At 42.0% G+C, this 27,512-nt stretch overlaps 1 protein-coding gene across 28 annotated transcripts in view; it reads left to right on the forward strand.

The window, feature by feature from the left end:
- SOX6 (SRY-box transcription factor 6) overlaps window positions 1-27,512 on the forward strand; it is a 607,104-nt gene that overhangs the window by 354,697 nt on the left and 224,895 nt on the right. For all 28 annotated transcript variants that reach the window (XM_077321651.1, XM_077321668.1, XM_077321671.1 and 25 more), the window contains one exon: window positions 22,478-22,650. In XM_077321651.1, the coding sequence (XP_077177766.1) occupies window positions 22,478-22,650 (173 nt within the window). The remainder of the gene's footprint in view (window positions 1-22,477; window positions 22,651-27,512) is intronic.

Consider the following 27,512-nt stretch of genomic DNA (forward strand, 5'->3'; position numbering starts at 1 on the left):
CGAAGGCCTTGGCGCCGGGCCGCGGCTCCTTCTTCCCTCCCCCCCGAAGCGAGAAGCTCGCCAGGCCGCGAGCAAATCGGCCGCCAAAGCGGCCGATTAGCTTGCGGCCCGGCAAGCTTCTTATTTCGGGAGGGGAGGGAAGAGAAGCTTGCCGAGACGCAAGCTAATCGGCCACTTTAGCGGCCGATTTTCTGGCGGCCCGGAGGGGCCGGGAGGGAAAGCTGCAGCTGCCGGCATGGCGGTGGCGCAAACGCACATGCACGGACTGCTGCAATGCGCGTTTGCGCCCCTGCCGGGTAGAGAAAAGTGGTAGAGAAAAGTGGCATATAAGAACTCTTCTTCTTCTACCCTTTATCAGAATTTTAAAGGTGCCTACAAGCCCCCCAAAATGGGGGACCCACCTGTTGATTGTTTTACATAAAAGAATCGTTGTGCTACATATTGCTGTTGACTAAATGCTTATCTTAAATTGCGGCAGGGAGAGACCTCAGGATCAGCTCCTTGGCACGCTCTGTTGGGCAGTCGGTTGAGAGCCAGTTTGGTGTAGTGGTTAGGAGTGCGGACTTCTAATCTGGCATGCCAGGTTCGATTCTGCGCTCCCCACATGCAACCAGCTGAGTGACCATGGGCTCGCCACAGTACTGATAAAACTGTTCTGACCGAGCAGTGATATCAGCGATCTCTCAGCCTCACCCACCCCACAGGGTGTCTGTTGTGGGGAGAGGAATGGGAAGGCGACTGTAAGCCGCTTTGAGCCTCCTTCGGGTAGGGAAAAGCGGCATATAAGAACCAACTCTTCTTCTTCTTCTTCAGTCATGTTTAAACTGGGCTGTCCAGCAGAACCCCAACAGAGCCTGTGGGAAGAACTGAGTGAGCTCTGATGGGTAGTTTCCATCAGACCCCAGATGAGCCTATGAGGAGATTTCTCCCCACAGAAAAAGCCCCCAAGACTCATCTAAAGGGGGCCATTGCCGCTGCGGGGGAGGAACGCCGACAGGGACCTGGCTGGTTGGAGAGATCTCCCAGCCCTGGCATCCTCTGAGCATTGTGTGTGTTGGCATGGCAACAGGGGGTGTGGCCAAACCGGGCGTCTGTTAAACGGATGGCCTGATATTCTTTGGCCTCTTTCTCCCCTTCATGGTGCCCAGAGACGCAAAACCCCCCTCCCCCCCCCCGTTTATGAATTGTTGGACGTTTTGTTGATGTTAGATTCATTGTCACAGCCTACAAAAGTGGAGCGTGGGAAGGATCAAATTTGGGGAGGCCAAGCTAGATTTGGGGGCCTCCTTAAGGGGCTGTGTGGATGCAGAGCCTGATTGAAGGCTAGCATTTCCGGGGGGCAGGAGAACCCAACAGAGGCTGGTGCCCAGAGGAGTCACTCCATGGTGCCTCCCCCCTGTTTCAGCCTGCCATTATGTCTGGGTTTTGGGGCTGGATAGCCAAGGCAAACCGTTGAGAGGCAGGCTGTGGTGAGCTTCCTTATGGTAGGGTAACCACAAGATGGCATGATTCTCTTCCGATGCTTGCCACGCTCTACGTTGAATAAAGACTGTGACCAAATATTTTATCCCAAATTATGGTTGTCAGTGTCTTCATTAGGCGGTAATATCCCCCTGCAAGGCTATCAGCTGCTTATTGTGCTCTGTGGGGCAGTCTGGTAAATTTTGCCCTGTGAGATCTGCTTTTTGTGCAGTTCTTTTGGGCCATCTGGTTTAAATGGACTGTCCAACAGAGCCCCAGTTGAGCTCCCTCTCAGCTGTTTTTAATGGCTTTGTACTACTATTTTTCTTGCCATTTTTTGATATTGGTTTATCAAAGTCCCCAACATTCAGGATTTATGAAAAAGCCTGGATCCAAATACTTTACCTGTATTTGAATTTGTTTTTTCTCCAGAATTCTGAAATGTTGGGGGTCCAGTAGATCCAAACCAAAGAATACTGAGAACCCCCCCCCCCTCATACTCCCCTCATACTCCTATAGCCCATATTAAATGTCTTATTTTTATCCGGATGAAGGGTGCAATTAACAAAATTTAAAAGGAACACTTGTGTTTTCCACTGAAAGATGGTTGTGTAGTCAGGATTGAGATTAAAATTTATACTTAAATTATATAAACCTTGCAGTATTATCATATGCTGCCTGTATTTATAACTTATACATTTCTGAGAAGTTAGACTAATAACTGGATAGGTACCATAGAAGTGCAGTACTTAATGAGTATCTTACTTGCATATGTGAAAGACAAGCTATTCTGTGATGAAATACCTAACTCTAGTGTAAATCAACAAAGGGAACTGAGGTGAGATGAGCCATAACATTATGCCTGAGGATTTTTCCCTTTTAAATAGAACCAAAGGAATGCAACAGTAGATCTGATGGCTCCTTGTACCTTTATCAAGGACTCTATTTTAATTGAACCTCATGAATATGCCAGATAAATGCCCTAGTTACCTGATTTGTATTGTCAACGTAGGTCACAGCACAGCCCAAAGAATCACATGACTGATCTCTAACTAAATCTTTGGGGATATTTTTTAAAATAATTGAAATGAGAAAGCAACTTCTGAGGGAAGAGACAGCTAGATCACCTAGTAGTAATTTAATGCTAAATGTCTGATCCAGAATAAATTTAGTTTCCTCCGTGCTTATTCTGCAAACACAGCAGTGTACAGAGGGAGGAGGAATAAAACATGTTATTAAATAAACAAAAAACAACACCAACATTGTGGATCTAAGAGTTTTAAAATAAAACTGCCTAATACATTCTAAAAAGTCACTTAACAATGTACCAGATCTGCAGGAGGACTGAGATCGTATAGTTCAGTGACCACTGCACAGTCCACAATGAAGCTTAATTTCCAAAGACTCACTGCAATACTATTACTGAAACCTTGCCTATGACCTTTCTTGTTAAACAATTTAAAAACAGCGAGGATAACAACAGAAAGTGCCCTTGATGTTACTGAGGTCAAATGAACCTGTTGTTGGGTGTTCAGAATCAGCAAAAATCGTCCTCTCCTTGTTCCCTAATTCTGAATATGACTAAAAAATGTGGATGGAAAGATTCACAGTACAGGGCTTTGGACTGAGATGAAGGAATGGCTCTGGAATTGGGAAGAGGATTCTGGGTGATGGAAGCCAGCCGATCAATTTGTATACATTCATCTTTTGCCTGCAACTTGAGGAATGACAAGTATTTCTTGCTCAAAAATGTCACATCTACCTCTCTTTATCTACCTCTAGAACCTTAAAGATTTGCATGGATGTTTTTCTCTCAGAATTTCTCCGACCAGACAGTAATTGGCCAATCCTTATAGGAGCCTTTTCTGTCTTAACGGTTTATGCAAAAGACAGCATCCATTATGTCATCTGCATTTTTCTTTTCTTATCCTCAAAATAGCTTGGAGATTGCCTTTACTAGGGAAAAGCCCCAGCATTCTTTAGTGCTTCACAATCTTGTCATACAACTCAGCAGTCCCCTTTGCTGAACATCACATCTGTGAAACGGTTTAACTTACACAATGCATCTGTTAGCAGATGTCATTCTGGTGACAAAAAAAAGTAACATGACAGCTTCAGAGAAAAGTTCTACTAGATGCAATTGTAGGGACAGGTGGGTTCATTCTTCATTTATGCTGATTTTACATCAAGTTCTTTTATTAGATCTGGTACATTAATAACATAGGATTGCAGTGCTATATATTGACAATTGGGAAAGTCAAAATGATCGAATTCAGTTCAATATAGGAAGCAATAGTGATAGTTATAGTTTCTTAAAAATACAGATTTTTGGAAGATCTGACTTGTTTACTGAGTGCACACTACCTGCAACTGGGCCTATTTTGATACTCATCCCCAAAGGAGAAAGTGCCCTGCTGTTTTAGCAAATGTCAAAAAAACTCGCAAATATTTACTTTTACTATCGCAGCCGTATCTTAAGCTTGAAAGCAGGGCAGAACCATTTAGCTATATAGGGTTTTAGTGAAAATTATTCCCTCCAGTTAGTTGCAGAAAAGATTATATTGGATTATACCAGATTACTTGCTTCCATGAGCTTAGTGGCCTTTAGAATACCAACGAAAGGCGTTTGAGTGGCCCATGTCTAGCATTGCCATATGTTTCCTTCTTTTCAGGCAGAAAGACATCCAGCAGTTCAGAAGAAACTATGGTGCCATGTATTGGATCTGAAATATTTCCCATTATAGTAGTATAAATTATGGGAACACTGATACTTGATGAAATGACCAAGGCACTTGGTCTCCACTACCAATGAGCATTTTGGTTTATCTGAGTACACATATATGAATGAAGCTGCCATATACTGAATCAGACCATCAAGATCAGGATTATGAATATGCTAGTTGCAAAGCCTGTTCCTAAGAACGGGCTTTGAAAGCCCCCCCCCATGCCGCTTAACGTGGGTTTGGGTCACTTGAACTCTGGAACAGCTCGCAGCTGGATCAAGTGGCATGGGTGGGGACTGGCCAGCTCATCAGCAGGCCCAGGACAGAGTTCGTTAGCAGGGCGGGAAAGGAGGGAGCTTGTTAGCAGGATGGGACAGACTTTGTTAGCAGCTCTGGACGACGGAGGTCATTAATAGCCCAGGATGGAGCTTGTTAGCAGCTCCCCCCATGGAGCTCGTTAGCAGCCTGGGATGGAGGGCACTCGTTAGTGGCCTGGAGGGCTCACGCCCTCCACCTTTGGACAGGGCCCTCTCCCCTAACCTGCTGCTGGTTCCAGTAGCGGGGCATGTCTGAGAGCAAAGTGACTAGTGTTGAGGAACAGAGGGTGGGAGCTGTTGGTGCAGCTTGGACACCCTGGACACATTCCACCCCCCCAGGCTGTTTCACAGATATTAAGAGGAACAATGGATAAGGATTTATTTGTTTGTTTGTTTGTTTATTTATTTATTTGGAGGGATACAGGGATGACCATGAACCAACTAAAAGAAGCAGTTAGAGACAGGGGTGCATGGCTTCGCGTGGCTCCCCATTGGTGGCTTGACCCTGGATGGACACTCAGAGGGCCCAATCAGGAGCCACAATGTGGCTCCTGATTGGGCCCTCTGAGTTTTTATCCCAGACAGGGCCCGCCGTAACTCCTCCCCAATAGCCCTTACTCTTTTATTTAATCCTCTCCGCAGGAGCGGTTAAAGATAGATTTATCAATTATTATATGATAATTTTGAAGTTGGCAGTACAGCTAAGATTTGTAATTGTTTGTTTAGGTTTAATTGCTCTGAATATATTTTGTCAATTTTTGTAAGATTGTTTTATGGTTTTAACAGTATGTAAAATGACTTGAGCAAAACTTGGAAAGGATAGTTTTTAAAGGAAAATGAATGGATTTGTAACTCTCCAAGTATTTCTTGTGTTTTGGGGTTTTCAAATATTTTCCAATATTTATTCTTCATGTGGGCAAACCTTATCCATGGTTCTTGTTAATATTTAGGAAACTGCCTGGTGGTGGAGCGTGTCAGCCCCTAGACAGTGTCCGTGGTCTGCTCTCTGATTGGGCTAGTCCCTAAGTGCCCGCCCTACCTGGTCACCCACTTCCTCTTCAGCAGCCTGGCCACAGATTTGCCTGGCTGCTGGAACAGATATGTCTGCGCTGGCCCACCACTCCACATGGCTGCCGGTGGTGCAGAGCGGGAGCCACTGGTGCCACCAGAGCCAGTTCTACTGTGCCTGCCCTGCCAACAAGTAGCCCCTCTCAGCGGAGACGGCCAAGAGTGGTAGGTCCTGTTGGTGCCCAACAGGAGGTTGTTTTGCCAGCGGAGAACTGGGCCTGCTGCCGCCTCATGACCCTCACAGGAGCTGCTGCACAGCCGGGCCTGGCGGCCCTGCCACAGCCTCCCATGCCCTTGCCTGCCCACCCATTAATGGCCCTGAGCCTGCCCATGCAACACTCCCCCAACCCACCATGTTGGGAGGGGCTGGTTGCCAGCCAGCCGGGAGGCTTCTCCATGCCTCCCCAGGCCTGCCTCCCCCCCTTCATCGTGCTAGAGCCCACTGCATTTTTTAATGCAGCGGGCTTAACTACTAGTTTCATATAATATTGAGATCATAGAATCAGAATTGAAGGGATCTCCAGGGTCATCTGGTCCAACCCCCTGCACAATGCAGAAACTCACAACTACCTGCCAACTGAGCCTTCGGGGAGGGCGGTATATAAATATCAATCAATCAATCAATCAATCAATCAATCAATCGCGGCGACCCCAATTTCATGCCCTTCAAAAATCTCCAGAATCGAGCCTGGCCTGGAAGAAATTCACGTACCATCCCACAGTAGCAATCAGTAATTCTAGGAAGGGCACAAGAGACAAACACTGGCAGATCCCTTCCTGTTCACCCACTCACAATCTGCCTAAGTTCATAAAATCAGCATTTCTGTCACATGAATATCTATCCTCTCCTTAAAAACTTCCAAAACTTATAACCTCCTGAGGAAGCTTGTACCACTGAGGAATCACTCTGTCAGGAACTTCTTCCAGATGTCTAGCTGAAAATTCGTTTGGATTAATGTCATCCCATTGATTCTGGTCCAACCCTCTGGGGCAGCAGAAATAAACTTTGCTCCATGTTACAGCCCTTTCTTCCATGTGTTTAAAATTTGTTAGCAAAGATCCCTTAGGCGATGGGTTCACATCCTGAGAATGTCATCCCAATTTGGTAGGTAGAAAAAAAAGATTAGGGTCAGAAATCTATTTTGTCTTTAATTGGCTTTATTATGCCTGTAAGAAGAGCCTCTTATGGCGCAGAGTGGTAAGGCAGCTGTCTGAAAGCTTTGCCCACGAGGCTGGGAGTTCAATCCCAGCAGCCGGCTCAAGGTTGACTCAGCCTTCCATCCTTCCAAGGTCAGTAAAATGAGTACCCAGCTTGCTGGGGGGTAAACGGTAATGACTGGGGAAGGCACTGGCAAACCACCCCGTATTGAGTCTGCCATGAAAACGCTAGAGGGCGTCACCCCAAGGGTCAGACATGACTTGGTGCTTGCACAGGGGATACCTTTACCTTTACCTTACCCCTGTAAGAAGGGGACAACAGAGAATGAGGTGGCTGGATGGAGTCACTGAAACAGTCGGTGTGAGTTTAAATTGACTCCGGGGAATGGTAGAGGACAGGATGGCCTGGAGGATTATTGTCCATGGGGTTGCAATGGGTCGGAAAGAACTCGGCAACTAACAACAACAATGCCTGTAAATTTGGTGCACTTTGGTAAACAGATTTTTATATAGTTATTCTCCCAGAATAATTAATAGGAACTGAGCATAAAACAAAAGAAAACTACAACCAGAAATAAACCAATGGGAGACAAAGAATCCAATGGTATAATTATAGTAAAATAATGCAATTGTTAATTAGTAAAACAGATCAAATCTCAACCATATTTCTGTGCACTTCCAGAAGACAGCTTAAATTCAGATATTCTCCCCTCTTTAGTTGATATTTATATGCTAAATAAATATGTCACTCTGCATGCTGGGCATGTTTGCCGTATCTTTAACACGTTGCTCTCTTTTAATAATTGTGAAACTGCCTCCTAAGTGGAGACTGTCTGTGGCCTATTTTGTCTGTCTGGACTCTGCTTCCAGGCCTGGGGGCCTGATTGGCACTCCCCCTTAGGCACGCAACCCACAAACCCGGCCCCCAATTCCTCCCATTGTCCCTGGCCCGAGAAGCCATGGCCAGAATGGGAGATGCTGCCACACACCTTTCAAATTTTCTCTCTCTTCATTTTCTATCTCTTTCTGCATCTCTTCTGCCTCCCGTCTTTCTCTCACTCTGTCTCACCCTTTCTTTATCTCTTTCTTTCAACCACTCTTCTTCTTTTCCTCATTCTCTTTCTCTTTCTCTCCATTTATTTCTCCCTCTTTCTTTCTCTTTCATTCTCTCTTTCTGTCTTCCCTCTACCTCTCTTCCTCTCTATATTTGTCTCTCTGTCCTTCTTTCTATCTCTCTTCCTTCCTTTCCAGCTATCTCTATTTCTTCCTATCACTCCCCTTTTTCTCTCCCTTTTCTTATCTTTCTCTTTCTTTCTCTATTTATCTCATCTTTCTTTTTTGTCTCTATTCCTTTATCACACTCCTTTTCTTTTTATCCTCGCTCTTTCCTGTGTTTTAGACACCCCCCCACTAGCGCCTGTTGTATTTCACACTACAATGGGCTTTAATTCTAATATGCTATAAAACACAATTGCAGCATTTAGGCAACTTTTTATTGACTAAGTACTGGACAGCAGCATATGGAAGCATCAATCATTGCTAACTGATCATAGAATAAAGGAATTTCAGTATCCTGCTCTTTTTCATAAAAAAAATAAAAACAGAAAAATTCATTCAGAACTTAGTTCTGTTGGACCAACTATTATAACCAAAGACTGATAAGATAATAGAAGCCTTTGTGTTTGTTCTGTACTGAAGCCTTTATCTTTATGATGCACTTGGGGGCTCTTCAGTGTAGAAAGCTTTTTAAACTACTCTTGGAGTTAAAGCTCAAATTAGATGCCTGTATACAAGGAAAGAGGCTCCACAGACAGATGAACAGCACAAAGTGACTTTTATCTTGCAAGCCCTTCCGTTCGATTGTTACTTTCTTTTGCTTTAAAAAAAATCTCCCACTGTTTATTTTTGTTGCCCTGTTTTGTGGCATTTAAAAGACAACCCAATCAAAAAAGGTAAATGCTAAATGGCTGGATTCAGTCTGTGAAGTGGGAACATCACAGCCTATCTGATGTTTGCTGCAGTCTGCAGTATTAGACAGAATGGTTTAACAAAGTTATCTCTGGACAGCTAAGATCAAACACACTTGCTTTTATGTCTGGCATTGTGTTTTACTTCCATAATATATATATGAAATTGCAAGGGCAATAGATTTAATTTTATTTAAATACTTGAATATTACACTAAGTTCATTTGAAGTTTTGATTCTATTGCTTTAGTGCATGCAATCTTACAATGGGTCTTTAAGTAGATTTCTCCTTAATGCAGAACAATCCCTTTCCTGATTACTTTTTAAAAGAATATGAAGTATCTGCTAGCTTTCACAATTTGTTTAAAAAGTCATGAAAATTCTTTTTGACTATGGAAAGGCATTGATAGCTATAGATATAAAGAGATACAATAATAAAGAAATATCATAACTTGTAATAATAAATATCATTTTGCAAAGTTTCTTAGAACCATTAGCTTATTATCCTTAAAGCTCGCCAATGATTGCTGAGTTTTTATTCTTATTTCCTAAGCTTTAGTAAGAAGCTAAGAGACCCAGTGAATCTGACATATCTCTTTCTTTTTAAACATAATCCATACAAACCCTTTTGGATTCAGTGGACCTTGAACTAGAATCTTTGTTATATTACATGATAAATGTACACTGGTAGAACCTGCCAATTTGGAACTGAAATAATTAATTAAAAATACTTCCTTGTATGAACATAACAACATAACAATAACCGTGTTGGATCAGACCAGTGGTCCATTTAGTCCAGTATCCTGTCCCACACAATGGTCAGTCAGTTCCTCTGGTGGTACAACAACAAGGCATTAAGAACTTTCCCTGATATTGCCTAATGGCACTGCGATTCAGAGGTTGACTGCCTCTGAATGTGGAATTTCCCTTTAATCGTCATGGCTATTAGCCACTGAAAAATTGGCTGTTTTGCAAAGAATTATCATTGGCTGTATTTAGTTGTGTGACACAGTCTACTCATGTAACAGAATTAATTTTTGCTGTCATGTAAGGAATTCATAGTCTGACAAAGAGTGCTTGCCTTAGATAAATCTATGTTGGTCTTAAAACTCTGATTTTATTGTGCTATTTCAGACCAAAATGGCTACCCATTTGAATATGTGTTGACTGAGTCGGATGAATTCAGCCCTTGTTTTTTCAATAGTTGCCTAACCACAGCCTCCTGTAATTTCTCTAGGAAAGTATCTAGGAAAAGATTGATAATCTCTGGGAGAGGGACCCATATCTCTTCGCTGCCAGTTTTCACCAGCCACAAGGGGCATGGGTCAAAGAGGCATGTAGTTGACTGGACAGTTGCCAGGATCTTGTCCATATCTGCCAGGAGAGTGGACTGAAGCAGTCCAAAGCAGAACCCTGAGATGGCCAAGTACCTACATAACTGGAAACTGAGGCTTAAGGCATTTTATGTTGTGCAATGTTTTATTTCTATAGGTAGAACATGAAATTTAAATTTATGATGAGCTGTTTCATTATATATTGGAATTTGTATTAATTGCAGTGTTATTCCTATTATATATGCAATATTTATATTTTGATATGACTACACTTCTGTCTAGTGAAATATCTATTGAGCTAGGAAAACTTCTGACCCTTTTATCATTGTTTATTTAAATATATTCATCAATATTTATATTCTACTTTTTTACTGATTAGTGGGACTCAAAACAGCTTATATTTATTTATCTATTTATCTATTAATCTACAATACAATACAAAACCTTTAATGGCATTCACAATATAAAACAATATACAATCGGTTCTGTAATAAAAGTCTAAAAAACTGTGAGGGAAGTTACAAAAGGCAAGGGAGCGGCAAATACAAAAAGGTGAAGCCAGTGACTTTTACTTCTTTGCCCTATGGTGGTGGTCCCCAACCACCGGGCTGCGGCCCGATGCCGGGCCGTGAAGGTCCTGGCACTAGGCCGCGGCTCCCTCTCCCCGCCCCACCCCCGCAGTAAGAAATTTACCAGGCCGCAAGCTTGCAGCCCGGCAAGCTTCTTACTGTGGGAGGGGGGGAGAGGAAAGCAGGGCCGCGCTCTCACACTGCGCATGCACGAAAGTGCCGCGCATGTGCTCACGCGTGAAAGTGCCGCGCATGCGTGTTTTGGCCGCGCATGGCGCATGGCGCATGCACAATGCTCATGAGCGGCCACGCGTGTGCGGCATGTGCGGCCGGGCAATCACCCTCATTACTGCCACTGGTCCCCAGCCTCAAAAAGGTTGGGGACCACTGCCTATAGGACATTACTATAGATAAAAACGTGTCTACCCATTCAGTGGTCTCCAAGCAATTATTGGTAAGCAGTAATTATTGGTAAGCCCTGCCATCTGAGACATTAGGGAAGGGTAGAAGTGGGGAGATCAAGTCAGAACGTTTGTTGTTATACAACTCACATCGCATATGGCAAACTGAGTCTGGTTCTGTATGGCAATACCTGCAAATTCTTTCATTGCGGGGAATTCTCCTATACCTGCCTTCAACCATTGCAGAAGGAAATACGTTTAGTCTGGCTAACATAAATGCTCTGTGGTTTGAAGGTATTATAAGGTTGGAAAAATAACAACAACAACAAGCCTTTAATAGCATATAAGTTGGAAAAATAGTGTGCCATAGTGTTTGGGGTATAGGATAGACCAAAAGATGGTATTCATGTCCATGAATACCATCGCTCCTATTAAAAAAGACTATCAAGATCTAGGGAGGAAGCTCAAGCAAATGGGGGGCACAAGTGGTATTCTCTTCAATCTTGCCTGTCAAGGGAAGAGGAATCCGTCGGGAGAGGAAGATAATGGAGGTGAATCAGTAGCTGCGTAGTTGGTGCTGGCAGGAGAGATTTGGTTTCTGGGACCATGGGATAGGCTTTCTTGAGGAAGGCCTACTAGCACCTGATGGACTGCACTTATTGAAGCTGGGGAAGAATGTGTTTGGCAGGAACCTGGGGAGATTCATCAGGAGAGCTTTAAACTGAAGCCACAAGGGGAAGGAGACATTCAACATAGGGAGTGTAAGGAAGGAGACCGATTGAGGGCAGCCCAACCGGCAAGGCCAGCTCATAGGGAACCAAAACTAAAAGGATTCAGATGCCTTTATACTAACGCCCGAAGCATGGGCAATAAGAAGGAAGAGCTGGAACTTCTCATGCTGATGGAAAGGTATGATCTAGTAGGCATCACAGAAACTTGGTGGAATGATTCTCATGACTGGAATGTAATGGTGGATGGATATGAACTGTTCAGAAAAAACAGAATAGATCAAAGAGGTGGAGGAGTGGCACTGTATGTGAGAAAAGGTGATGTCCCGGAGGACTGGAAGAGAGCAAACGTTATTCCGATCTTCAAAAAAGGGAGGAAGGATGACCCGGGAAACTACAGACCAGTGAGTCTGACCTCTGTTGTAGGGAAGATAATGGAGCAGATATTAAAGGGAGTGATCTGCAAACATCTGGAGGACAATTTGGTGATCCAAGGAAGTCAGCATGGATTTGTCTCCAACAGGTCCTGCCAGACCAACCTGGTTTCCTTTTTTAACCAAGTAACAGGTTTGCTGGATTGTGGAAATTCGGTTGATGTCGTTTATTTGGATTTTAGTAAAGCTTTTGACAAGGTTCCCCATAATGTTCTGATGGATAAGTTGAAGGACTGCAATCTGGATTTTCAGATAGTTAGGTGGATAAGGAATTGGTTAGAGAACCGCACTCAAAGAGTTGTTGTCAATGGTGTTTCATCAGACTGGAGAGAGGTGAGTAGCGGGGTACCTCAGGGCTCGGTGCTCGGCCCGGTACTTTTTAACATATTTATTAATGATCTAGAAGAGGGGGTGGAGGGACTACTCATCAAGTTTGCAGATGACACCAAATTGGGAGGACTGGCAAATACTCTGGAAGATAGAGACAGCGTTCACCTAGATCTGAACACAATGGAAAAATGGGCAAATGAGAACAAGATGCAATTTAATAAAGATAAGTGTAAAGTTCTGCATCTGGGTCAGAAAAATGAAAAGCATGCCTACTGGATGGGGGATACGCTTCTAAGTAACACTGTGTATGAACCTTGGGGTACTTGTGGATTGTAAACTAAACATGAGCAGGCAGTGTGATGCAGCAGTAAAAAAGGCGAATGCCATTTTGGGCTGTATCAACAGGGGCATCACATCAAAATCACAAGATGTCATAGTCCCATTGTATACGGCACTGGTCAGACCACACCTGGAGTACTGTGTGCAGTTCTGGAGGCCTCACTTCAAGAAGGATGTAGATAAAATTGAAAGGGTACAGAGGAGAGCGATGAAGATGATCTGGGGCCAAGGGACCAAGCCCTATGAGGATAGGTTGAGGGACTTGGGAATGTTCAGCCTGGAGAAAAGGAGGTTGAGAGGAGACATGATAGCCCTCTTTAAGTATTTGAAAGGTTGTCACTTGGAGTAGGGCAGGATGCTGTTTCTGTTGGCTGCAGAGGGGAGGACACGCAGTAATGGGTTTAAACTACAAGTACAACGATATAGGCTAGATATCAGGAAAAAAAATTTCTCAGTCAGAGTAGTTCAGCAGTGGAATAGGCTGCCTAAGTAGGTGGTGAACTCCCCCTCTCTGGCAGTCTTCAAGCAAAGGTTGGATACACACTTTTCTTGGATGCTTTAGGATGTTTAGGGCTGATCCTGCGTTGAGCAGGGGATTGGACTAGATGGCCTGTATGGCCCCTTCCAACTCTATGATTCTATGATTCTATGATTCTAAAAGCTTGTGGGGAGCATGGACCCCCTGCACCAGCCTAAATTATCTGGAGATCAATATCCTGGATTATGATCCTCTCCAGAGTTAGCTAAAGAATCAAGGTCAATGCCTATGGATTTAATTTTAGAGGCAATGGCCTGAGACCATTTCGAAGTATAATGGTATAATGGTCAGATGGAAGAAGTGCAAGGAGCCGGTATTTGATGGATAAAATCCAAGCATGTGATTCGATAGTGTGTAGACCCAGCTCGGCACATAGAGTCAAATAGGTTACCGAATTTGGTAAGCCTAATGTTCTGCGGTAAAAGGCCGCAGACATACAGTCAGCTTCTTTATTCAGAGACTGGATCCGTACTGGAATCCTAAAGAGCATCCGAGGGATTACGGAGGCTTAAAAAACCCGAAGAGCCACAGGCACGTATTGGTTGCCCTTCTGGAAGTGGAAGCGACAAATGGCCTGTGATTTATGCTTGGCCAAGGAAAGACTAGTATTACGATGGGTAGACCATTTTCGGTTATAATGAAAAAGAAGCCCCAGATATCTGAAAGACTTAACCTGTTCAATCTTTTTCCTGCAACTCTCCAAGTGGCATGCTTCCAAAATTTGGAAAATATTAAAATTTTGGTCTTATCAAAATTGATAACTAGGGAAGTCAAATCACAGAAGGAGATGAATTTACGTAAAGCACGTTTAAGACCAATTTTTGTGACTGAGAGAACCACTGCATCGTCAGCATATAATAATATAGGAACCTCGGCTGATTTTAATTTGGGGGGATGTCCGTCCACTGTGGCCAGATACAGAGGTAGATCGACAAGGAACAAATTGAACAGGCTTGGGGCTAGTACACAACCCCGCTTTACACCTTTTGATACAGTAATTTTATGGGATAAAATACCCGAGCCATCTAATTTAATTTGGCAAAAATTAGAAGAATGTAATTTTTGAAGTAAAAAAAGGAGACGGTGTTCTATTCCCAACTTCTTTAACTTCTTCCGTAATAAGGGACGACTGACTGAGTCAAAGGCCTTACGCAAATCAATAAAAGCTGTATATAATTTACTCCGCCCCCTGCTGGGAGTATTTGTCAGCAAGGAAGGCCAAAATTGAACAGTGATCCATGGTGGAATACTGAGGCGTAAATCCAATTAGTCTTGAGGCTATATTGCTGAATTAGAATAAAGTGATTTAATACTCCAAAGACTGTCTTGTACTGAGTGGAATAATTTTATTGAAGGTATGTTTGGTCTAGAGCAGTGGTCCCCAACCTTTTTCAGGCTGGGGACCAGCGGCAGCAAGGAGGGCGATTGCGCACTTTCGCGCATGCACGCATGCGAGGCACTTTCACGCATGCACGTTTCGGCTGCACATGCGCACTGCACGTGCATGGCCCTGCTTTCCTCTCCTCTCCTCCCACAGTAAGAAGCTTGCTGGGCCGCGGGGGGGCAGGGAGAGGGAGCTGCGGCCCAGTGCCAGGGCCTTCGTGGCCCGCCACCGGGCCGCCGCCCGGTGGTTGGGGACCACTAGTCTAGAGCTCATTCCACCCATATTGGATAAACACAGCTGCCACTTGAAAGGCAGGCTGTCATTCTGGCCATGGAGATATACTGGGGCCAGGAAAACACTCCTAAGGGGGTTGCACTCGTGTGCCTGCTGCCTGTCACAGGGGTCTTCCCACCATTTAGGATGTGTGGTGGGAAAAGAGCCCTTTCACCTTTGGCCAGCGAATCTGCTGTGCTGGGGCTGAGGAGGCAAGCTGAGCCCCCTTTTAAAGGAACCATTTGGTGTGCCCAACCTCTCTCGTTCCTCAGCAGAGTGGCAAGCCAGGGGTACTGGCTGAGGTTGTCACTCGCAGGGCCCTCTTTTGCTTGCTACCTCCCAGGTGACCAGCAAGCTTCGGCCCTATGGTGCATGCATTTCCATATGTCTGTTGGTAAGACTGCTGGAGTGGGTGGCTTCCTTGCGATCTGCTGGATGCAAGATGGCTGCCTTCTTCTATGCTGTGCCTTCACTCATTTATTCATGACAATAAAACTAAGGCTGGTTTTGTCAAAAGGTATTTCTGGTATCGTGTTATCCTCCTGCAACACAATGTGCTTTCAGTGAGCTTTTGCAATTGGATTTTCCTATGCAAAACAGGAAAATCTGCTTCTGAAGTTCATTAACAGGCATTATCCAATGTGTCCATAGGTCTTATATGACTGACTCAATCCTGATGTACTCAGCGTGATTGGCTAAATGACTGCCTCATCTCTGTAAGAATTTGAATTTTATCTGTATATCTGGTGTTATTCTACACACAAAGAACTGTTATATTTTTGCCTCTGAGTGGCCCCTGAAGAAGCAGATGAGAGACTACAAATGACTTGGGAGTTTTTCTGAAGATCAGGTTTGAACAGGGCTGCTGAGAGACACCATGGGCCCCCAGAAGAAGATCTCATTTCCTCCCCCATGTTACCTTGATCAAAACCAAATTTTGTCAGCTTGCTGCTACCATCCATAAATAGAATAAGAATTGTTTTTTAGCCATTAATAACTCTGTGTTTGTGTGTGTGTGTGTGTGTGTGTGTGTGTGTGTGTGAGAGAGAGAGAGAGAGATTGCAGTAGAAAGGGCAGGGCAGAGGCATTCAAAAGGAAGTGAAACTACTGTGTTGGTTGTCAGAGAGCCCCAGCTGAGCCCCCTCAAGCTGATGTCTATCCCTTGATTATTGTCCTCCCAGTCCCTCTCGCTCAGCAACCCTGGGCAGGTTTGAAATGGATTTCAGCTAGCTATCCATCATCATTGTGGTGTTGGCCGAATGTTATATTTAATGTGTTCTTTGTCATTTTGATGATTATACTGTTATATTTTTGTCTTTATATTGTATTTTGTTCTTATTTTTGTAAGGCATGTGTTGATATTTATGAACCAGAGTGTTGAATAGAATCCTTTTTATATTTTATTGTATTTTTGTATTAGATACCTAGTGCATGAGTACTTCTGATTTCCATATACTCAGAACTACCCATGAAACAGAACCTTTGCTTGTTTTTCTGCTACATCACTTCCAACCACTAAAGAAGAAGAGTTGGTTCTTATATGCCACTTTTTTCTACCCGAAGGAGGCTCAAAGCGGCTGTGAGGTGGGTGAGGCTGAGAGAGCCCTGATATCACTGCTCGGTCAGAACAGTTTTATCAGTGCCCTGGCGAGCCCAAGGTCACCCAGCTGGCTGCATGTGGGGGAGTGCAGAATCAAACCCAGCTTGCCAGATTAGAAGTCTGCACTCCTAACTACTACACCAAACTGTAGATGTAAGTTTAAACCTTGAATAAAACTTTGTTGACCTTAAAGTTGCTACTGGACCCGAGCTAAGACACTATCTGTTTTTAAAAGGGACCTCTGTCAATTGAAATGGAAATGACTGCAGTGGGAATAGTGAAAAGTTTGCAAATACATGCACAGTCCTTTCCTGACTCTGGTGTGTATTGTCTTCAGAACCTTTATCTAAATCTCTAGTCTCATTTTATGTGAACACATATGTGTACAATTCTGTATGCTTCAAATGATTCCTAAAGTGATAGAAAAACAAACAGTTATAAACAGAAGATGGATTGGATAATAAACCTTCTGTTTATTAAGGTCCATCCCGGTATTGGTAAACTTATTGTGCTGCTGTTTGCTTTCTAAATTTTGTAAAGGGAAGTGTCATTATCATTACTGTAGAGCTTTCCTCTGAGATTCAAAATTTTGAATATCAGTAGTAGAGGAGTCAATGGATCAAATTTAGTAAATCTGAAGTCACTAGAATAAAGGTCCCTTAGAAAAAAAAATATGTCAAATTTAAAGGTCCTTCCTAACTGAAGACCATTCTGTGATAGAGCCAAAGGTTAATAAAATCAGTAGTGAATGTGGCAATTTTACAGATAAGCTATTCACAACAAGTGTAGTTACTGGAATAAAAAGCTAATTCAGTTCTAAAATGCCACATGCGGTAGCTCTGAATAGCTGCTTTTAGGTGCTTTCTGGAGGAGGATAAAATACAGACTCACAGCACTCTTCTCTTCCAGCGTCCCTAGCTGCCCGTAAATTGCTCTGAGTGGGACTATAGGCTGACAGGCTCTATTAAGACAAACTGCCTTTCTCATCGGAGAGATAAAATAAATCAGGTGTTTAGTCAAATTAAAATACTTCAGCTGGAGCAGGCCCTGGGGAGCACTGATCCACCTGACAAATCTGAGAGAAACTCAAGACAGATGTGATTTGGGGATAAGGAAGACCCCATTGGAAAAGCTGGGGGGGGATTGGATTGTAGCATGGCTTTGGAAATGGACGATATTGTTAAAGGCTAGCAAAGATATGCATGTGTAACACTTTATTGAAGTGGATGGGGAAATATTTTATAAGTAAGGTTTTTTAAACTGCATTTCAAATGCCTTTCATAAGAGACTGCAACTGCATTTTCATTTTTGATGCCATTTTTCGTTCAGCAGAAGAATATATTTACTGGTAATGTTTTTAAGGATATCCAGATGATAACACACAACTGAATGTTGACAGCGACCTATTGACCTAGCCAGACCTGCTCTGACCAATGTCCTTAGCAAGTTGCATTTTATTTGTATTTAATCTGCATCTAAAGGAAGAGCTTACCCAGTATAATGTGTCATTTGAAAAAAACCATTAATGCGCTTTCATAGCTTTCTGGCAGTGTCCCTATTTTCAGTAGAACCATAAGGGAACATCATAACGAATGTATAGATGCGCAATGGCACACTTGTCAATGGCCAATAAAGGAAGCTGATTTATCCAAATGGCCCAGAAGACATCCTGTACTATCAGATGATCAGGAGTTATGTGATTCAGGAGTGAAATTGATATTTTATCTGCATGGTGACTTTGGATTCTAAAGTTTGGATCATGGTGGGGAGAAGGTCCTCTAAATTGCATAACAATGCATTATTTAATGAAATTAAAGCATTTAAAAATAGATTTCACAAAAATATGAAAAAGTAGTGTTCTTCCAGATTCCTAAATTCAATAATTCAGTTCCTCATTGATTGTATCTATTCCCTAAAAGCTATTCAGTTAGATGATCATGTTTCATCATGCAACCAAAAGAGCAGTTGCTGTTAATTATAGCAGAATAATCAGATCTCTTTCTTTCTGCATAGTTTGCAAATGCTCGTTATAGGTACATGCTGTGAAGAAAACACAACCTTTTAAGAACAGTATACTAACAAGAAAGAAGAGTAATGTTTGCCTTTGAAAACTTCAAGTTGTAAACAGCCTCCAGAAACAAATTCTCGAGGGGTAGCTTTGTTAAGTCAGAAGCAGAAAAATATTAACGAGACTTGCAGCATCTTAACGATAAACAGATATGTTGTATAAACGTTCATGGCTTCTTCATTAGATACATGGCTTGATAATCTCAGTTGGTAGCTATGCAGACATAAATCCATTACAAAATTACAAGGTGAAGGATGTGAAGATGCTGTATCTACACTGAACTACTTTTAATGGAATGTGCATTCAGTTGTTCATCCCACTGAAAGCCGTGCACATAATTATGGAATGTCCGTCTGGATATATTTCCCATTTACTTTGGTCAGTTCACCACACATGTGTGGGTGTTTCATCTAACAGAATAGAAGAGTAGTAGCTGCTTGGATCCTCCCCAGTCCTGGTGTTCTAAAGGAGCTGGTGACCAAAGGAACAAAGTTGTAGTTGTAGGAGCTGAGGACATGAATGCCAGAGACAGGTGCCAATGGCCTTACATTGTACCAATTCAACATTCTCCCTCTGTGAACCAGCAAATCCATTCAGTATGGGGTTTCCTTCTCTTGATCTTCTTCTACTCAAAGTTACGATAAACCACAACCCATTTGCGGCCTTTTCTGTAACAAACTCCACAGCAGCCTTTCAGAGCATGTGAGAAAAGATTAGCTTTCCATAGGGGATATAAAATAGAATTGCTTAAGAGAAGCTTCTTATGAAGGCAGGTGATAAAATTATGTATCAACAATGTAAACCAGTGACCTATTTTAAGGGAATTGTTGCCTTACCTTTAGGTTATATTCTTGGATTTTAGGATTTTACCAAGGATTTTTGGATTTGACCTTCCTTGTATTTGGGGGAAAGACAAGTTATTTTTTTAAAATTAATACATAAATTTCATCTTATCTTCAAGGGCAGTGCATTTTTTAAAAATCCCTTACTTAAAACACTGGAATAATTAAATTTTATTTCTTAAAATATCAATTTTGATGCTTTATCAGTATATTGAAATATCTCATCCTTCAAACTGTGTATTGCTACCCAGGGCTGACTTCCTCATTATGAGTGGGATGGAGAAGGAAGTAGCTGGTAGTAAATGCATGCAATTTGCTTTTATATTGAAGCTTCTGGGATGAAAGTTCAGAGAGGTGGAGAATCAGCAAATTCTTTTAAAATTTCTTTGCATGCCTCAGTTACTTCTGTAGTTATGTGATTAACAATTATAGGGGTGATTGAGTGGATTGTGTCAACATAACCTCCCTGGCCTCAAATTAGATAAGTATAAGTACCATTTGGGGAAAACATATTTTTGTAAGGATTACTTTTGGCTTCAGTTTTCATTACTGTGGATATCTATACAATACAAAGGAAGAACCATTCCTTTAAAATGGACATGTTGTGCAGGATAGGTTCTCTCCTGAACGAAGCATAGAAAAGTCCTGTAGTCTTGCCATTCCTAATGCAAGGAGATCAGAACAACCAAGGGGCAATGGCTTCCTCTAGGCACTAGTGGTCTGGTTATAACGCTCATATGGCATGCACATAGAACTTGTTCTGTTTAGGTTTTCTTTTGGAATATTCTGAAACCAAACACATTTTCCTAAGTAGAAAGTATGCAGTAAACTGACATTATACAAGGGGAGGGAGAGAAACCTAGTAGCATTAGATGTTAATTACTTGGCATTTTAAATGTTGTTGCTTTGTATCCAAAAGCTTCATGCGTGTGTGGGTGGGACCAGGGAGACCCAGGAAGCCATGCTTCTTATTTATTGCATTGAAAATGACTATGTTTTTCCGTGTTCTAACATCTCTTGTTGCTTCAGAAGAACTACAGGAATTCAGAAATTACTTTTGACTTACAGGAGGGCACCTTGGGCTCAAGAAAGATATGCACACAGTTTTGTTGACTTAAACATAGCCACAGCTTTATTGTTAACTCTGCAGGAGTGTTGGCGCAGCATGGGAGACGGAGCCTGACTTGCAGTTGTCTGACCACAAGAATCCAGACCCCAATCGTGCCCTGGGGCCCACCTGGTTCCCCTGCTGGGAATGTGGGTCCCCTTGCCACTAGATTCCCACCATAGGGAAGTTTCCCACCTAGGGTGCCAAGAGGAAGTGCAGACTTTTCTTGGACACACCTTAGGCCACCCAGCACTATGAACGCTGGGGTTCCAAGGAGAGCTATTCAACTCCCTTAGTCCCACCCGGGGCTACCTGGCACTGTGAGCCCCATGCCTCCCCTGTTGGGTTGGCCCCACTCACAGACCTATCACCTCTTAAGGAGGCCCCTAATCTGGGGAGTCCAATGTGCAGACTTAATGCTCCCCAACCATGCTCCATGCCATGTCAAACCGCCAGTGATGGAATGCAATTTAAAGACATTTGACAGTGGCCATTGAAACATAACAGTATTAGCCAACATAACAGGGTGGGTGGGAGCAAAGCTGTACCAGCAGTACTTATGATGGATGAGGACAGGCTGCTTACACATGGTGACTTTTAAGGTGCCCCGAGTCTGCACCTCCCTGCCCCACGCAGGGCAGGACGTGCCAACACCACAGAAACTCTACGCACCACTGAGCTTACCCTACCCCAGCACATCCTCCTTACCACCCAGCCCCTCGGTGGCATCAATAGCTGCTGGGGGTGAGTCTTTGCTGCTTTTTGTCTATGCCACCTGGGTATTGTCTATGGGACCTAGGTAAAGAATTGACATTGCTTTTCCATGCTAGAGCCCGTTAATATTTTGAAACATTATATTTTCAAATCACAATCCCATAGTTGGACTATTTTAGAGTGTAGCTTGTAATACATGTTCTAAGGAATGTACGTAGTGAAAATCCAGAGAATGCCCATTTGTGCAGAGATGGCCCACACTGAGAATGCCTATTTGTGCAGAGTTTTCAACTAATTTTAAATCTCTTTAAATAAATTTAAAATAAATTTAAAATTGTTAGCTTTGAGTAGGGGGATTTAGCAGGTGGAGCTCGAGTAAGGTAGGGTTTAGGGAGACAAGGGAGCTCCACAGAGATGTGATGCCCCCAAAAATTAGCTCGGTGGTCCAGAATCAGTCATAATTCTGGGGAAACTACTGGATTGACCTGGAAATTGGCAACCCTAATTTAAAGTTAAGTAAAAATCTTTAAATTACATTTTTCCCCAAGCAATGCTGCCTTTCAGGAGTTCCAGGTTCACTTAACACATTATTCTCCCTAATCAAGGCTCAACTTATCTGTGGTTTTGTAATAACAAAAATGAGGCATATCTTGTAATGTTCTGTTGCATACTGAGTTCATGTGAAAACTTGAGATCTGTGAGAAATTAGCACCAATAATTAAGTTGTTTTCTTTAATAAGCAGGATTTGGGGGGGGCGTCTTATATTTTGTTTGTTTAAAAATGTATAATGGAGGGAAAATTATGTTAATCTATTTGTGAATTTGGGAATCCATTAAGGAGTCATTACACTGGGATGGAAGAGGGATTTGATATTGCTGAGTACATAATTAATTACTCTTGTCAGAAGGGAAATAGAAATTGTCTCTTCTGTTTCAGTTTACTATATCTCAAAAGGTATGGAATGTTAGTGTAAAATCCTTAGCAGGATCAGTCTGGTATACCTTCCTTACAAAATACATATTCAAGCTTTTTTTTTTTTTTTTGTAAAATACAATAACTTTGGTATTTCTTATCTTTGAGAAGACTAATGTCTATTCATTGTATCTTCTAATCCTATCTAGGTACACCTGAAAGTTTAGCAGAAAAAGAACGACAGCTCTCAACCATGATCACCCAACTCATCAGTTTACGGGAGCAGCTTCTGGCTGCCCATGATGAGCAAAAAAAGCTAGCAGCATCACAGATTGAAAAACAAAGACAGCAAATGGACCTTGCTCGCCAACAGCAAGAGCAAGTGAGTGACAAAAAAGCAACTTGTTAAAATGTTTATTTCTCATGCAGTAGCTGGGAATGTCTAATAAATTCTATCTCTCATCCTGTGCTGATATTTATTTGTCACTGAGTTGGGGTGCAAGCCTTGATTAACACATAAGGCAAAACCATGTTTTGTTTTTGAAACCAGATTCAGGCCACACAAATTCTGGTATGCCATAGCAAATGCTGGTCTTATTTCCTTCACTCTGTGACTTGGGAGGGTGTAACCAGAGAAAAAAGTTGTGTTTATATCAAGAAGTTTGTACTCAGATATTACACAAAGCTATAGTTATAACTAGCTGTGGTTTACAAACCATCTAGATCCTATCTTGGATTGACAGATCCCATCTAATCAGTTAGTGGCTTGAGTTCAAACATTCACACTGACTATAGTTAGATTGATTAAACCACAGTTTTGCATCATATCTGAACTGATTCCGAGATATTTTTCCTGCGTATACTGTATCGGTTTAATGTAGATGTTTACTTGTACTATGAATTACCATTGAGACAATAAGAGGAAAACTCTGAAATCTCTTTAAAATTCTAATAAATAAGTAATAGCTTATAATGTCCCTTGAAAGTCACCTGCATTGCATTACAACATTAACAACACTCTTTTTCAAAATATCCAAGTCTCAAAATGTGCAGTTGTTTGTTCTAGAATTAATTGTGAGACAAGGCTGCATCGAAAACCACATTTATTCAGCTATGTGGTGGATGATAGAAAGTATTACGGTAGTTCACTATACACATTGGTTATTGTATTGCCTCTTCCCTGAATTTATTGAAGCACAGGTTTAATAACTTTATTGTCATTTGTTCTATGTCAGCATCTGATGAATCATGTCCATAGTTTCTGACATCTCTGGCAAATTGTAAAAGCTTTTTTCTTACTATTTTATAAGAAGATGATAACAGCCTCTCAATAAACTTTGTTAAAGTTAATTGTTTACTCCATTTCCCCTATTTGCAATTCAGAAGAAAGTAAAATAGAATACTACCCCTTCTTTGTAGGGGCTACAGGACAGACAGCATTCCAGTTTGCCTACTGTAAAAAAATTAATAACAAAAGATTCTGTTAGTTCCCTGGGCATTAGTATCAAATTAATGTGCAGTTTTTCAGAATCTGATGTTATAACAAGAATTATCTTTTCATTCCAATGTGTTTATAGGGTATATACAGCAATGTATGCTCTGTTGATTTTAATGAGTTGTGACGTCTGGTATTTTATGTGCTTGAATATTTGCCCACATGTAAGGAATATGGACTCGTCCCTAATGGAAAATAACATAAAGGAATACTGTAAAAAATCAGAAGTTAGAATGTCATTTAGCCATCCAGAGATGACACAGTAATTAACTATTGACACTTGTGAATAAGCTAGCACAAATTAATCTTGACACATTTGCAGACGAGTGATATCTTACAGTGAACACTTTGTAATTATATTTCAAAATGAAAATTAAATGACACTTAAAACTAGGTTGTCATGCTCAATGAAGCGAGCATGTAGCTCAACCAATTGGCAAATAAAATTCAGAATTTCAGCCACATGGTGCTTCTGTACCATCTTTTGCAGTATCAAGCCCTATACATTGAGACTGTGCTCTGGTAATTGCACTGTGGTGTTTTAGATGCCTTTTTTGATCACAACACCATCAATATTAGATGCCATGGCAGTACTTCCCTGGTTTCCATAAGGAAATGAATATTAATTTGCTTCTATATCGTACTTAGAACTGCAGTGAACTGTGCGCTGGCAAATTGAACTTTAACAAAATCATTCCCCAAGCTGTACAAAGCCTTAACCTGAGAGCCAGTATGGTTTAGTAGTTATGAATGGCAGACTCTAATCTGGAGAACTGGGGTTGATTCCCCACATGAAACCTACTGGGTGACCTTGGACCAGTCACAACTCTATCAGAATTCTTTCAGCCTGACCTATCTCAAAAGGTGCCTGTTGAGGGGAGTGGAAAGGAAAGGTGATTGTAAGCTGCCTTGATACATCATAAAGTAGAGGGAAGTAGGGCATACAAACCAGCTCTTTTTCTCCTTAACCCTTACATAGGATATGGGTACAAGCTACATTGATGATTTCTGAGCAGGTTCCCATGTAGACGTCACTTTGTATGGATGGATTTACTTTTCCAAAATTGTTCTTCCCTCAATCATATCCAGTTGGTCCTTCAAGATAGCTTGCAACAGTAATACTTAGTAGTATGCATAATGATAAAATTACACGGACACAGACTTTAAAAGCATAGAAATGATCATATACCAAGATGTTTCACCAAGTGGAAGCCATATTGCAACTGATGAGAAGTTTTCAATTACAGTTTTAAAGGAAAACAGAAGCTTGTGACCTCCACAGTGATGCTTAATATGGCTAGGTATGGCAAGAGTCATTCTGCCACTTCATAGGAGGGTGGAAAATCGCATAACTGAATGACTCTCTCTCTCTCTCTCCATCCATCCATCCATCCACCCATCCATCAAGACAGCATCTCAGGGATATATATTTTTTCTGATGTGCTAAGAGATTCTTAGGTTTTTTTTTAAATAACTGTTTAGAGTATTCAAATATTAATTTCCTTAAATACAATATGAAATTATACTGCTTCAACAGGGACAGCAATATGGTTGTTAAGTATAGTTCTCTTCTTTCCTATTTTTCTTCTGATAGTAGCATAGAAAATTCTATTAACAAAGGAAGCAAAGACCTTGCACCTATCAGTATATGCTTGTGGAACACATGGGATTCTTGAGTTATAGGTTCGTAGTATGTTGAGAGCTGGTGTTATATATTCCCAATATGTATGATACTTTATTTGGACATTGCTTCCCTTCCACCTTCCTTCTGAGCCAGTTTGGTGTAATGGTTAGGAGTGCGGACTTCTAATCTGGCGAGCCAGGTTCGATTCTGCACTCTCCCACATGCAGCCAGCTGGGTGACCTTGGCCTTGCCATGGCACTGATAAAGCTGTTCTGATTGAGCAGCGATATCAGGGCTCTCTTAGCCTCACCCACCTCACAGGGTGTCTGTTGTGGGAAGAGGAAAGGGAAGGCTTAGAGACTCCTTCGGGTAGAGAAAAGTGGCATATAAGAATCAATTCTTCTTCTTCTTCTTCTTCTTCCTCCTCCTCTTTCCCTACTTTCCGTCTTTGGTGGTTGCCTAGCCTCTCCGCTTACTTGTCTTCAAACAGCCTGAGCATCACCCAGGAAGCCAGATTGTGAAAGTCACCTTGTGCTCCTCCTCCACTAGCAAACCTGCCTTCCCACAGCAGCTGTGTAAAACTTCCCCTGCTACTCAGCCACCAGCTCCATGTAGGAACCCAGCTCAAGGCTGGGTGACAACCAAGTCTCCAGAGTCGCACCATGGGACTGGGAAGGGTGTCAGGCTCAGACTGTATGCTGGATGGGGTGGGGACACTGCCAGTACAATACATGCCAAGCTGCTGGCTCATTCCCTTCCTCTCTCCATTCTTTCCTTCATGGTGCACCTTCCGCTGCCTCTCTGGCCACCTGGTTGGCATCTCCTCCTGAGGGCATGCTTCTTTAAAAATCTTTGCGTATGCACAGATAAGGTAAAGGTAAAGGTATCCCCTGTGCAAGCACCGGGTCATGTCTCACCCTTGGGGTGACTCCCTCCAGTGATTTCATGGCAGACTCAATACGGGGTGGTTTGCCAGTGCCTTCCCCAGTCATTACAGTTTACCCCACAGCAAGCTGGGTACTCATTTACCAACCTTGGAAGGATGGAAAGTTGAGTCAACCTTGAGCTAGCTGCTCAGATTGAACTCCCAGCTTCATGGGCAGAGCTTCGACTGCATGTCGCTGCCTGTGCCACAAGAGGCTCTATGCATGCAGACATACACACATTTAAAGTAACAAAAAAAGCTTTAAATGTATGCACACATACACACATTTAAAGCTTTTTTTGTTACTTTTTTCCTTCCAGCAATAGAAATTTAGTGAAAAACTCATATTACTAATCCCACTTATATAAAAATTAAATGGTTGATGAAGTGGGGAGGAATGGCAGATGGTACAGAGTGGAAGCAAGGACCTCAATGTGGTAAAGTGACCACCAAGCAGTGTCAAAAAGGTGAAGAGGGGAATCCAATGAAATGTGCATGGTTTTGTATTGTCTTGGGCTTGGAAGTGAAGTAAGGTGGGAAAACCATCACAAAACCACTACCGGGAATAACACAGGAAAAGTTACAGGAAAGTGAATTAAATGTAGAATGAAAAATATAACCCAATGGATGTGCACAGTGAAAGTGAGGTGAAATGAAGAATGTCAAAGAAAACCCTATGGCCATACTGAATGCTATTAGTTATTGTTAAGTACATTAAGGGAGAAGTCCTAAGTATGGCTACGCAGAGATTTCCATGTTATTCAGTGGAACTGACTCCCAGGAATATTTCTTTAGGATTGTAATCTAAGTGTATTTGTTTAGTGAAAAGATATCTTTCATTTATGAGGCTACGATGCCTATATTGTTAAAATCATTTATAAAATATTTTTCTATTCAAAATGTATAAAATATAGTATGATAAAATACAAATACAAGATAAAATCATAATAGCTGAGATACACTAAGTACATAGAAAATGTGAGTACTTTTTTAAACAGCTAAATTTTAATTAAATGGAGGATAAAGCATAATAGTGATTTATGATAAATATTACGATAAAGCATAAAAGTGATCAGGATCATTATGCAGCAATTTTCAAAGTGTTGATACTGAAAAAATCCCACTCCCTCACCAACAGCTTCTGGCCAAAACAAGGTATACATGGGGGGAAGCCTCCCTTGGACCCATTATGCACGGGGG

This window comes from Paroedura picta, chromosome 2, assembly GCF_049243985.1.
Source record: "Paroedura picta isolate Pp20150507F chromosome 2, Ppicta_v3.0, whole genome shotgun sequence".
Taxonomy (NCBI): Eukaryota; Metazoa; Chordata; class Lepidosauria; order Squamata; family Gekkonidae; genus Paroedura; species Paroedura picta.